This window comes from Chanodichthys erythropterus, chromosome 1 (assembly GCF_024489055.1).
Source record: "Chanodichthys erythropterus isolate Z2021 chromosome 1, ASM2448905v1, whole genome shotgun sequence".
Taxonomy (NCBI): domain Eukaryota; kingdom Metazoa; phylum Chordata; class Actinopteri; order Cypriniformes; family Xenocyprididae; genus Chanodichthys; species Chanodichthys erythropterus.
This window is the reverse complement of record NC_090221.1, coordinates 20,899,346-20,913,044: the sequence shown is the minus strand read 5'-3', so window position 1 is coordinate 20,913,044 and position 13,699 is coordinate 20,899,346. Positions and strand designations below refer to the sequence as shown.

Sequence of the window (13,699 nt, the reverse complement as noted above, 5' to 3'; positions counted from 1 at the left end):
TTTGTTTTCTGTTCTAGGTGTGCATGTTAAGAAAGTCCAAAACCAAGCAGAAGAAACAATCTGGAAGTTTGAAGGAAGGCCGCTCCGACAGTCCAGCTCCCAGTGATGGTGGGCAGTGACAAACCGCACAAACACTTCATTGACAGCCCTTTACTGTCGCCTTGACAACTTTTCTTTGAGTCTTTCCTCTGTTCTTTGTTTCACTTTGGGTGGGTTTCAACATTGACTTTAGCTGAACTAGAATGTATTACACAGACATCTCTAACATCTCATAGTCTGTAGTGTTCAAACGCCCCATCAGATGATAGCACTGCAGTCTGTTTCTCAGGACTTTAGCTGCCCTCGGCCTGTTTCCGGCCTGTTTTTGCCTTAGATTCATACTGGTGTAGATATTTTTGTTGGTTTTATTTCGATTGCCAGCCTGCATCTTCTTTTAAAAGGGATTATTGTCTTAAAGTAGTCCATCACTGAAATGCTACGGCACATATGAGCGAGCAACCGGTATTTACGCACATTGTGCACATCACAAATGCCAAAAACTACCTTTTCCTGAACATCGCCAAGTTAAGATTATCACTTAATATCCGCATCTTGCTTATGGTGGCGGCCTTTTTTGGTTTATGGTAAAAACTGTGACTCACCGACCTTCATCTGGTTATTTTTCGTTTCTATGATGATTATCATAAATGTCTTACTTGAAGTTTATTTGCAATAGCAGCCCCTAGTAGCTTTCTACAAGTATCTGAACCAAAACAATGCAGTATATATGTACAAACAACTCTAGTTCTTGTTCATTAATAGCACATTCGAATGTGTAAATGTGGAGAGATAATCATCTTTGTATATCAATTTTCTAGCTTTCTTAGCTGTGAGACTGTAGGCGCAATCGTGCCTCACCAAAACGTAAGTAAACAATCTGGTGTCATCACAGCCATTTTGTAAAAGAGGAATGAATATCAATAGATTTTCAAACAGAAGCGGTACCGAAAATACTGTGAAATCGTTTAAAAGAGTCGAAGGATGAATGTTTGTAAATTCCCTGCGATGTTTGTTGACATATGCACCAATTTTAGTGTTAATAGTAATATAACGCTGTACGATACTTGATAAAACATTCCACGCAAGATCACGTAGCATTTTCGGTATTTATAGTGTAACTGGTCATATGAACCTTTACGCCAAGCGTAGCTTCATCATGTTTTGGTGAAAGCATTGATTTGTAAGTAAATGAATATGTTACTGTTATCTGACATAGTAGACAGTCGTGTAAAGCTACTCGTCCTGTTGTAAAACTAAAGCTAGAGGCGAGCGCAGTGCTGTAATATATATTTGCTAGCAAGTAAGTGGCGTTTATATGTTGTTTCTGTACAGTGACTGGTCAGCCCTCCTCCAAAGGTATGGATTCACGAGGCTGGCCTTAGATTTTGTATGTATGATCAGTTAGACACTCCACTTCCCATCAGGCATGCGTTATTGCCAGGCTGTTGCAGGGCGCAGCCTCAGCCACCTACGGGAGGCAACCGTCTTACCTCATCTACCTCGTCTCACCGGCACACATCACTCCCGAGAATCAAGTTCCGCCAAGCTCTTCCAAAGACTTGCGCCTGCTTTTCTTCCTGCACTTCATGGATCATGTCTGGGATTGATGACGAATAAGAGAATCTGACCAAGTGTATTTGATCTTATATAGTATGACCAGTGGTTTAGGTCTCATTGTCATTTTTCTTCGTAAGATGCCATCTTATCTCGCCAATTCGCCCTCTCTCGTGTCGTTCATTTGCCAGAAGTGTGTACAGTGGTGATTTCTGCATTAGTTGTGCCTGTTGCCATGACAACCCTCGGGTTAACGTGCTGTTCTGTGGTGTGGTTTGGCCCGAGCTCTGCGTATAGTGCCTCATATAAGTGCTTCAAGAACTTCTGCAGTTTTGCCGTACGTGTGCGTTTAACTCCATGCCGTTCTGTTTGTTCTGCTGGTTCAGTGACTATGAAGTAGAACCGTGCTATTCTAGGTCCTTTAGAGCTGATGTGCCTCCTAATAGGGTAAATCTCACGAAAATGAGTCACATATTACCCCAAAAATCAAATGACCACAAAAAAGTCAAAATTCTTTGCATTTTGACTTTTTTTTTTCATGACCCCAACTCTCCAATGCATTCAGAATTGTTTTTTTCTTTTGTAATACGCATAATTCCCACTGATTATTGTCATTAGATGCTTATTTTTTTTTTTTATTTATGATTTTGAAAAACTTACAGTTGGATTTTTTATTTATTTGTGTTAATTAAAGGTAGTACAACAATAACTACAATTGTGTATAAATACTTGACAGTATCTTGAAAATAACGTCAAAATATCTTTAAGCATTTTCGATTTGGGGATGAAATATGACCCGGACATGATCTTGACAGGTTTCGTGAGATTCACCCAATAACTTTGTTTGGTCAAAACTGTTTAGAGTTATTTTACCTCCTTGTGTTATTAAAGTTTTATTCTTACTTCTTGTAAAGTGGGTTAGAATTAATGTTTTGAGATCTATATAGATGTATATTTTTGGAGAGAAAATGTTTTTAATTTGGTCTGTAAAGATATTGCACTGATTGTACTGTTTTAAGGATGTTTTTAAGTGTACATTGTGTTTAATGAATATCAAATAACTAAATGTATAGATATATCAATCAGCTGTATAACAGATGGATGTGTCCAATGACAAAAAAGACATAAATTTGGACTTTTTAATACAGTTCTGTTCTGAGTTTTTTATTTAGCATGATATTAGAAGTTCCTGTTTTACAAAGTATCAAACTTGATCATTCAGTTAGCACCAAATGCACCAAAATATACATGATTAGTAGGTCAGTACAGTTTATTTACAACAGTATAAAATGGCTAGAATTCTACATATTGAGAATTATCAGCTTATACAAATCATCAAATTACTTAACCCCTAATGATTTTCAAGTTTCCTCAGTATAAATGATTTTAAAAATAGTATGAAGTAGTTTTTTTCTCAAATAAATAGCTTAAATGAGAGTATCATCTGGAATGGGAAGTGCACAGGAAAGGCACAAGTATGTACCAAAGACTCAGCCCAGGCTAATGTTCCCACCGTACAATGTGATGAGAAGAATCAAGGTAAATCCTGTCAGAACTCCAGCGTTCTGGATTGCGAAAAAAATGATATCGGACTTCGTGCTCTGCACTTGTTCATTGGCAATCATGTTCATTTCAGGCAACTAGGTGAGAGAAAGAAAGAGGATTCAGTATTGGCTCTGCTAAAACAGATTTATGTTGGAAGTCTCAAAAAGATTTTACCCCTAAATAAATGAATACGTATAGGTTTAAAATCATGTACACTCACAAAAGATGAAGTCAACAGTCATATGAGTAGCCTAATAAAAGCTGTTATTTTACATGGAGTGAGTCTCGTCATGGAGACATGACCGATCTGACACGGCTCACTTTTATCTTGTTATCACCCCTATTATTGGTCACAGAATGTATTATCTGTGTCAGACTGTGAAGGGTGCATTCTACAATGCATCTGTAACCAAAAACGACTTTTCTTTTTATACTGCCTCCACACCTCTAGGTGTCAGTATAATTCCAAAAACGATTTGTCAGGATGTTTGTATTTTTTGGTGGAAAAATTAAAGCAGTCACTTATGCGCTTGCAAGGCTGCATTCATTTGATGAAAACTACAGTAAAAACTGTAATATTATAAAATATTATTGACAAAGCTGAATTTTCAGCATCATTACTTCAGTCTTCAGTGTCACATGATCCTTCAGAAATCATTCTAATATGCTTATTTGGTGCTCAAGAAACATTTATTATTATTATTATTATTATCAATGTTGAAAACAGTTTTGCTGCTTAATATTTTTTGTTAAAACAGTGTTGCATTTTCAGGATTATTTGATGAACAATTCAAAGGAATGGCAATTGTTTTACTGCAAAAATGTTTTTCTTACTCAGTATTTTTTGTCTTGTTTTCCAGTACGAATTATTCATTAAATCTATTATTTATTAAATTTTTAAATCAAGATACATTTAATTTACTATTAATTTACTAAGTTTTCTGAAATAAGTATCAAAATTAAGTGAGTTTTGCTTAAAACAAGAAATAATATCTGACAATAAGGTAAGAAAAATGTTTTCTCTTTGAATTAAGTTTATTTTTCCCATCCCATTGGCTGATTTTTTTTCTTTTCTTTTTTTAAGCATGAACTCACTTCATTTATTTATTTTTTGTTTGTTTTTACTTATATTTTCTGTGACTTTTGATTTAATGCATCCTTGCAAATTTTTTTTCTTCTTAAAAATAATAAAAGAAAATCTTACTGACCCCAAACTTTTGAACAGTAGTGTATAATTTCAAGAAGACAGAATAACATCTGAAATGTTATCTGCTGTATTTCCTAACCCATACTGCTCTTACCATATCACCCAAGGATATGTAAAGGAACATGCCACCAGCAAAGGCAAAAATGATGTTGGGGGCAAAAGCGTTGCCCAACAAGATGCCCAGCACCAGCCCCACATAGCAGGACGTCGCAGACAGCAGGTTGAAGAAGACGGCCTGTGGAATGCTCAACCCTGCGTTCAGCAAAATAATGAAGTCGCCTACAGGGGGAGACAGAGTGCAAATGTGCATCGCATGTTTTTAGTGAAGGTCAACATTCAAAGGGCAATATTCACAGAGGTGGTGTGGCGTAGGGGTTAAAGATCAGAGCTGACACCTGAAAGGTTTTCCAGGTGGATAAAATCATTAAATCCCTGCATTTCTCTTACCCAGCTCGTGAGGGAACTCCTCACAGACGATAGCGATAGAGGTGCTAAAGCCATTGAGAATAGACACCGTGAACGAGGCGCCGATGGCCAGTCCGTCAATGAAGTTGTGTAGAGCATCGCTCAGGGAAATCATCCATGCCACCGTCTTCACGCTGGACAGCCGTCTTCCTCTGAGCCATCTGCAAGACCCCTGCAACCACATTCAAATCTAAATTAAAACCTCATTTTCTTCTCTAACAACATTACTGTACCCTCTCGAGCTTCAACCCTGGGTTCATATTTCAAATATTATTTACTTTTAGCCCCGAGGTCTAACTTTTTGTATTGTTACAGGGTCGAGATGACTATCCCAAATGCATGGTGCTCGTGATTTAGGGTCAAAGGTCAGAAGGCAATCTTGTTTCTGCTGGCAGCTGTGACAAATGAAAGCAAACACAGCTGTGTGTGTCTCTACGGCAGGACTGTAAGTCGCACAGACCTGTACACTATGTACTTCTTAATTCTGTAGCAAAAAACTGCTTTTTAAAACTCAAAACAGTTGAATCAAAACCACTGCGGGTTTGAGGAAGGGTTTTTGTAGTGCTACATGCGACTGAGACTTTAGCAGCAGATTGAAGGCATTCAAAGAACTGTATTTTATCCCACTGAAGGATAACTGTTATCACATGACCCAGGAATCTGGTTTAACCATTGACTACAGTTTGATGTTACACTTAATAGCCTTGTTGTCGACAAATAATTCGCATTTATCTTTATTTGATAATTGCAGAGACTTTTGTGTAATCATAAATTGCTTACCACTGCAATAACCAAACAGTCTTTTATAGATGACTTGTAATTAGAGGTGTTTGTTAAGCCAAGCATCACTCATATAATTGGTCATACGGGGTTACAGATTTGAACATCAGTATTAAACTTTGGTGCATAACTTGTTCCGCACTGCTTGTGCTTCAGACATGAATGTTATCTCAAATCATACGGCTTGCTGTGGAGACTGTTGCACAAAAGTGAGCACCAATTCCCACAGACTTACATCGAAGGAGGGTCTCCTGAGCCATTTATAGAGGAGGTGGGCTCTTTAAAGGGTTAGTTCACCCAAAAATTACAATTCTGTCATTAGGTACTCACCCTCATGTCATTCCACACCTGTAAGACCTTCGTTCGCCTTTGGAACACAAATTAAGATATTTTTGAAGAAATTTGAGAGGTATATGACTCATCCATAGACACCAATATAATCAACACTTTCAAGGTCCAGAAAGTTACTAAAGAAAGACATCGTTAAAACAGCGATGCAAATACTTTTTGTGCGCAAAAACAAAACGACTTTATTCTACAATGTCTTCTCTGCTGTGTCATTTTCATATGTTGTTTACGTCCAGCACTCCGTCCATTGGCCGGCTCCTGCGTCAGCATCACACGTATGCATCGTGCTGTTCACGTGTGCAGCTTTGGCCAATACATAGCCGGCATTCGGACGTAAACACGGAAGCCTTCACTGTGCTTACTGCGTCACCTGCGTAAGGATAATGACAGGTAAGAGAAGGGATTGTTGAATAAAATCGTTATTTTTTGTTTTGTTTTTGCGCACAAAAAGTTCTCAACGCTTCATAAAATTAAGGTTGAACCACTGTAGTCACGTCGACAGTTTTACCAATGTCTTTCTTTAGTACCTTTCTCGACCTTGAAAGTGTTGATTATATTGCTGTCTATGGAGGAGTCCTATACCTCTCGGATTTCATCAAAAATATATTAAAGGTGCCCTAGAATTGAAAATTTAATTTACCTCGGCATAGTTAAATAATTAGAGTTCAGTACATGGAAATGACATACAGTGAGTCTCAAACACAATCGTTTCCTCCTCCTTATGTAAATTTGATTTGTGCAAAAGACCTCTGAAGAACAGGTGAATCTCAACATAACACCGACTGTGACGCAACAGTCGGGATTATTAATATGTACGCCCCCAATATTTGCATATGCCAGCTCATGTTCAAGGCATTAGACAAGGCAGTATTAATGTCTTGATCTCTGCACAGCAGTATCAACAGACTTCATGCAGGTAAGCAAGCAAGAACAATAGCAAAAAATGGCAGATGGAGCAATAATAACTGACATTATCCATGATATGATATTTTTAGTGATATTTGTAAACTGTCTTTCTGAATGTTTCGTTAGCATTTGCTAATGTACTGTTAAATGTGGTTAAAGTTACCATCGTTTATTACTGTATTCACGGAGACAAGAGCCGTCGTTATTTATTATTAAACACTTGCAATCTGTATAAATCAAACACAACTTCATTCTTTATAAATCTCTCCAACAGTGTGTAATGTTAGTAGCCTATGTGTGGCTAACGGGCTAAAGCTATCAAACTCATTCAGAATCAAATGTAAACATCCAAATAAATACTATACTTACAAGATCTGATATGCTGCATGACGAACACTTTGTAAAGATCCATTTTGAGGGTTATATTAGCTGTGTGAACTTTGTTTATGCAGTGTATTAGAGTTGCGAGCTTGGGGGCGGGGAGTGCGAGCATTTAAAGGGGACGCACGCTGAATCAGCGCATATTTAATTATGCCCCAAAATAGGCAGTTAAAAAAAAAAAAAACAATCTATGAGGTATTTTAAGCTGAAACTTCACAGACACATTCAAGGGACACATTAGACTTATATTACATCTTGTGAAAAAGGGTTCTATGGCACCTTTAATTTGTATTCTGAAGATGAACGAAGGTCTTACGGGTGTGGAACGACATGAGGGTGAGAAATAAATGACAGAATTTTCATTTTTGGGTGAATAACCTTTTAAGAGTATGCAACGCATAGCAATGTGCTGACAAATACTCTGAACACCTTAAAAACTGCAAAGCAACACTTTGACATCCTGTTTTTGCATGGACAAGCACAAGAAAATGTAAAAATGTAGTTTCTTTAACTATTTTTAATCTCATTTCACATAGGATTGGCTGGCCTATTTATATCTTATATTTTTATTTCTATCATACACTACTATTCAATAGTTTGGGGTTGGCTGCATTTTTTGATAAAAAATACAGTAAAAACAGTAATATTGTGAAATATTATTACAATTTCAAAGAATCTTAATATATTTTTAAAATATTGTGATGCAAAGCTGAATTTTCAGCATCATTACTCCAGTTTTAAGTGTCACATGATCCTTCAGAAATCATTCTAACATGATGATTCGGTGCTATTAAAACAGTTTGAAAAGAGTTACATTTAAAAAAAAATTTCAAACCAATCTTTTTATAACATTATGAATGTCTTTACAGTCAATTTTAATCAATTTAATGCATTCTCACTAAATAAAAGTATTAATTTCTTTAAAAATAAAAAAGGTTACCCTTTATTTTCATGGTCCCCTACGGACATTCTGTTGACTATAAGTAACGCTGCACCTACATGTCAAATAACTCTCATTAGAATATTAGTAGACTGTCTGCTTAAAATCTGCTAACACTTAATTTAGATGCTCTGCCAACAGACATTCTACTGACTTTAACTTTGCTAGTACATTTCAACTTATTCTACCAACCCTAACCCCTTATTCTACTATCCCTAACAGTCAACTAATACTCAACTAATACTCTAATGAGAGTTAGTTGACATGTAGGTACAATGTTTTTTTTTTGTTTTTGTTTTTTTTCAAACCATTGGCTAATTTTATACTGTTTATGTAACTTGGGGCTATATTTAGGCCATTCACACATCTCTTGGGACGATTTGTAGTTTTTGTGAGATCTGACCAGTTGTACCTGTTCCACTGGGGGGTCAGAGGTTATGCTGGCTTTGTCGCTGCTGGCAAAGCTGAAGTCAGAGTTCGCCGTAATGACGACGCCATTCTGTTGGCCGCTCTCTGAGGGGAGGAAGTGACTGTGTCCCTGGCCGTGCTGAGGTATGGAAGTGGAGAGGATTTAAAATTGATTGTATGATTACAGTATAAGATTTCAAAGAACATGCTAATATAATACATTGACCATCAATAAAGCTCTGCCACTCTTCAATTTTCTTGCAGTTAATTGCAATTATAGGATACGCATATTAAGTATGAGATAATCTAGGCAATAGATCATTATGACAAAATAAACTTTATATCACCCTGAAAGAGTGATAATGATTCAGTGATAATAACCAGCTGACTGTGCACTATCCTGCTTATAATGCAACTACTGTATTTGTAAAAAAAAAAAAAAAGACACTGAGTTGAGTTTAATTTTTTTACATAAAAAATGTAATGTGATGTGTTTTTTTACATAAAAAATGTAATGTTAATAGCAGAATGCTATGAGCCTGTGACTGACCAATCAGAAGCAAGTATTCCAGAGAGACTTGTAATAATGTGTTTTACTGTTGTTTGTGTGTTTTTTCATTAGATGGAATAGTATAAAGAATTCAAAATGAATGAAAATGAACAAATCAATTTCTGTTGAGTCTTCATAATACTGAGATGAACCCACCTCATGGTCTGGTTTGAGGACCATCCTAAGGATTTTTTCGGTAAAGTACAGCGCATAGAATCCACCAAAGATCCCAACAGCTTGGAAAACATAACCGTCTGCTTTCGGGTCAAACCCAAAGGCCTGTTCAGTTAGAGGGATTAATCATGTAATCATGAGTCTTTGAACAAGTTAAGGCATATATCCTTGCACATTATTAGTTCAAAGTTAAAATGCAAACCCAAAATAAATATTACAACATGTAATCGGTGCAAAACAAATATCACATGTCATGCAACAGTCATGCATCACATAGCAAGAAACATCTGCACTCTTCAGGAAAATAAAAATGTCTGGAATCAATGAGTCCAGTTCAAAGAGCATTTTGCATTTTATTATTATTATGTAATCACTATAGGCTAAGCATAAATAATCTGCATCAGCATAATTGTGCTGATAAGATGGCAATTAAACATGTGAAATAATAGTTTGTCAGTTGGAGGTTTGATTTCAGGGCTTCTATGAAGCAAGAATGAACTAGTGTAGGTTATTGGGTTCATAATCCTGCCATACCACCAATCTGACCTTCAACAACCTCCTAGAGGAATGTCCTAAACTGACCTAAATGACATGAAGAAAGCTTCCAACGTAAATTAAATAAACTGAAAACTGGAAAAGCATTTCACCTCGGGTATAAGTTGGAGAGCAGCGTTGGAGAAGAGCGTCCCAACAGCCAGGCCGATGAAGTAGGTGAGCACTTTGGGGAAGTAGGGCTTTTTAGTGACGGGAACGAGAGTCAGACCCAGCAGTGAGGCCAGATTAATGATGGTAACAGCCAAGAAGCCATATCCCCAGACTTTATGCAGAAGGAAAGGTTTAAGGTCAAACAGTTAAAGTTATACAGAAGGGTAAATCATCCCCACCCCCGTATTACAGTAAATAAAAAGCAGTATAAAATGTCTATGTGTGTTCCCATGTTTCCTTCCTGTGTTTAGTTCCTGTTCCCTTTGTTACCATTGCTAGATGATTTCTATGGTTACTCATTGGTTAATTGATTATGTTCACCTGAGTCTCGTTTGGTTCCTCATTTAGCCATGCATTCAAGCCATCAGGGCACATTTAAATGACAACAATGTACTGAAAATGGAAATAAATTCTGTTGCGTTTTTCGTGTACAGATGACAAGATTGTCAAAACGATCCTCATTCACACGGATAGTAGTTGCCGATGTCACTTTGTAAAGAAAAACTGGTCCCACTTTATATTATGTGGCCTTAACTACTATGTACTTACATCAAAAAACAAGTACAATGTACTTATTGGGTTCATATTGAATTGCAAAACACATTTGCAGCTATTGAGGTGGGATATGGGTAAGGTTAGGGAAAGCTTTGGTGGGAGGGGTAGGTTTAAGGGTAGGGGTAAGGGTTAAGGGATGGGTCAACAGTGTAACTATAAATGTAATTACAGAAATTAATTACAGATGTAATTACATGCAGGTGTTTTTAAAATATAAGTACAATGTAAAAACATGTATGTACACAATAAGTGCATTGTATCAAATGATTAATTTAAATATAAGTACATAGTAGTTAAGGCCACTTAATATAAAGTGGGTCCGAAAAACTTTAGACTGAACACGTAATACGTTTTCTTGCATTTTTGTTGTTCACACTGAGACTATAACAGTATCGTTTTCAAAACTTGCACTTTGAAAACCGTTTTCAAAAGTTTGTTTTCAGGCCCCCAAAATGCGGTTGTCGTGTAAATGGACGGGCAAACGCATAAACACTTTTCTGTTTTTAGTTGAAAACGGTGTCGTGTAAGCGGCTCCTCAGTTTGGTTCTTCTCATTGTCCTGTATTGTCTTCTGTTATACTGATTCTTGATACCTCACTTAATACATCTGAGATGATTTAACAGATCCCAGATCTTCTAATCATGATAACTGATTTTAATTTGCTTCTTCAAACAAATTTGCAGATTAGATTAAAATGCCTGGATAAAATTGTCTGATATTACTATGTGTTCTTGTGTTCATTGGAAAGGGCAGAAATTTCAATACTCAAAACCATGATCAGCAATGCAGCGATTGGCTGGCCGCAAGACAGCAACGTTATGACTTTATATAATTAAAAAAGGAAACAGCCAAGCAGGCAAAATGACATAAAAGCACTAATAGATAAATGAAATGTGTAAATGTTTGTTACATGATTCCCAATTATTTCCATTTTGTATTTCTAGTATTTATACAGGACTATTTTCATTGTTAAGAGTAGCTTATTGTAATTAGCAATTCATTTCATTTTACACATGAAGCAAATAAAGCTTCATAAGGATCAATAACATATTTCTAATGGAACAGCAGACAGCGTTTAAAATAAAAAAATAAAAAAAAAGTTATCTGCATCTCCTGCACTAAATCAAGCCTCCAGTATAATAAATGTCACTCTTCAAATGAATACACGGTTCATATTAACTGCATGTAATGTGTGCGAGACTCCATTAAAAATATTAATAATTATTCCCTACACAACATAATTATTTTCAAATTTTATATATAAAATCTATCTAAAGAATTTCTGTCTCAGTTCAAATTAATTTCAACATTTACTAATATATTATTGAAATAAAACAATTTATCTGTTCATATTTAATGAACTAACAATGAATAGTTTTCTTTTTAATAACTAACATTAATAAAGAATAATAAATACTGTAACAAATGTATTGTTTATTATTAGTTCATGTGTTAACTAATGGGACCTTATTGAAAAGTGTTACCCATTCTTTTTTCTTTTTTCTGTCTTGTGAAATTAAATAAAGAAAATTGTTTTCTTTCATTTTTTAGGCAATTACACACAATTGTCTGTTAACTGACATCATTCTCAACAGGGATTTTCTTTACTGTTATACAGTACATTTTTAATTTAATATAGTAAGATCTATTATTGTGCAGTGTTTTAATTAAATAGCATGAGAACAATATAAAAAAATAGTACTAAAACAAATAAAATACTACTTTAAATAATACACATTTTCCCAAAGATTGTTTTGCATTAAGTTAGAGAGAATTAAGAATTGAGAGGAAAAAATACTTAAACTGACATGACTATAATTTGATATAAAGTGTAAAGCTTTATTTCACTTGGCACTTGGTATCATTTTCTGTCTTTGGTATATACAAATTCTACAATATGTTGGTTTACATCAGGAGAAATGTCTTTGACAACTAAAGAAGATCAGATATGACAAATTGAGCTTTTTAAAGAAGACTCACCACGAAGTTCTGTGGGGTCAATGAGGACCGGAGGTTCTTTTGAACAGGGTGGCAGCACTGCTTGGTTGAGCAGAGCCGGGCAGACAGTGACCAGATGTTCCTCTGTTAGATGAGAGAGGTTCTGAAGCCCATAATGCACCAGAATATCTTCTCCGGACACACACTGATAAACAGGGTCACAAATCAATGAAATAAGCCTATAAAGTCCTATTAAACAGTATCAGTGTGTTTTACTTGTTTTTCTGTATTGATGCTTTCAAATAACTAAATAGCCTGAAAATAAATGTCAAATGTTCTTTACAAGTTTAGTAAATAGGCCTAACTAAAGTCAAAGTAACCATATTAGCCTACCTGAGCATGCAGAGGAATGTTCGGATCCAAGGGCTTGTCTTGCACAATTGTCTCCAATAAACTGTTAATGCCATTGAGACCCAGTGAACCGTTTTCTCCGTAAACAGCTACAATATCCTTCACGAAAACCTGCTGCAGAGAGTTGGCTCTTAATCCTGAGATTACAGTTATTAGAAAGCCTATGAACACATAAGTAAAAGCTTTGGGAATGCCTGCCATGCTTACAGACCACACGTTTCAGTCTGAAGCGACCCGAATGAAGCAACAGCAGCGAAAGTTTTAAATGTCCCGTCTGGAGATTATCCTGAGAGCTGCGCGCGACTCCAGAGGACTGAATTTAAAGATCAACGAAGAAAGTTGCATCTTAAGAATAAAGATAAGAACTATTAAAAGGGTTAATTATTTCTTCCCCAATAGTATCCTCGGTGTCCTGACCTATATGTCGCGCCTCCATTTGGCACTCAGCCGACCGTGATAAATTCCGCTTGTTTCACCCACAATAAAATACACTAGTTCTCAAGCCAGTAGCCAGTAGTGTTCAAAACAGCTCGACTGTAATCAGGCAGAAGTGGCTCCACCAAAACAATCCAGTGAGTTGGAATACAAATTAATTTAGCCTACACTTAAGTTAGATAGACATTGGTACAGGTAAATTTACAAAATAGTTAGGTAATACAGTGAACAGCAAACGAATGAAAACGCCGTGCTAAATTCATCACCAACAAACATTTTGCATAATTTATTGTTTGTGGGCGGGGCGTGGGCGGAGCCTGTATGTAATTATAACGCTGTTCGTGCATTAATTAATTCA

The 13,699-nt window shown here is 36.1% G+C and overlaps 2 protein-coding genes across 3 annotated transcripts in view; one reads left to right on the top strand and one right to left on the bottom strand.

Moving 5' to 3' along the window:
- The window catches only part of LOC137023013 (diacylglycerol kinase theta), a 43,683-nt gene extending 40,973 nt beyond the window's left edge, over positions 1-2,710 (top strand). Inside the window, exon 23 of one of the 2 annotated variants that reach the window (XM_067389521.1) lies at positions 18-2,710. In XM_067389521.1, the coding sequence (XP_067245622.1) occupies positions 18-119 (102 nt within the window). In that variant the 3' untranslated portion in view covers positions 120-2,710. The remainder of the gene's footprint in view (positions 1-17) is intronic. The other variant, XM_067389527.1, reaches the window with a different exon arrangement.
- Positions 2,711-2,752: 42 nt separating this feature from the next.
- Positions 2,753-13,407, bottom strand: LOC137023025 (metal cation symporter ZIP8). Its single transcript, XM_067389542.1, has 8 exons — positions 12,889-13,407; positions 12,538-12,700; positions 9,945-10,114; positions 9,280-9,402; positions 8,578-8,712; positions 4,793-4,982; positions 4,440-4,624; positions 2,753-3,233 (listed from the first exon to the last, which is right to left on the bottom strand). The coding sequence occupies exons 1-8, from the start codon at positions 13,105-13,107 to the stop codon at positions 3,084-3,086; spliced, it is 1,335 nt and encodes a 444-aa protein (XP_067245643.1). The 5' UTR covers positions 13,108-13,407; the 3' UTR covers positions 2,753-3,083.
- Between the last annotated feature and the right edge of the window lie 292 nt (positions 13,408-13,699).

What these genes read in the sequence shown, in the direction of transcription:
- LOC137023025 (XM_067389542.1), bottom strand. Translation starts at nt 13,107, where the DNA reads ATGGCAGGCATTCCCAAAGCTTTTACTTATGTGTTCATAGGCTTTCTA. An exon ending in CTGACCCCCCAGTGGAACAG is followed by an intron (nt 4,983 to 8,577) that starts GTACAACTGGTC and finishes ATGTGGTTGCAG; the next exon opens with GGGTCTTGCAGATGGCTCAG. An exon ending in GGAGTTCCCTCACGAGCTGG is followed by an intron (nt 4,625 to 4,792) that starts GTAAGAGAAATG and finishes CTCCCCCTGTAG; the next exon opens with GCGACTTCATTATTTTGCTG.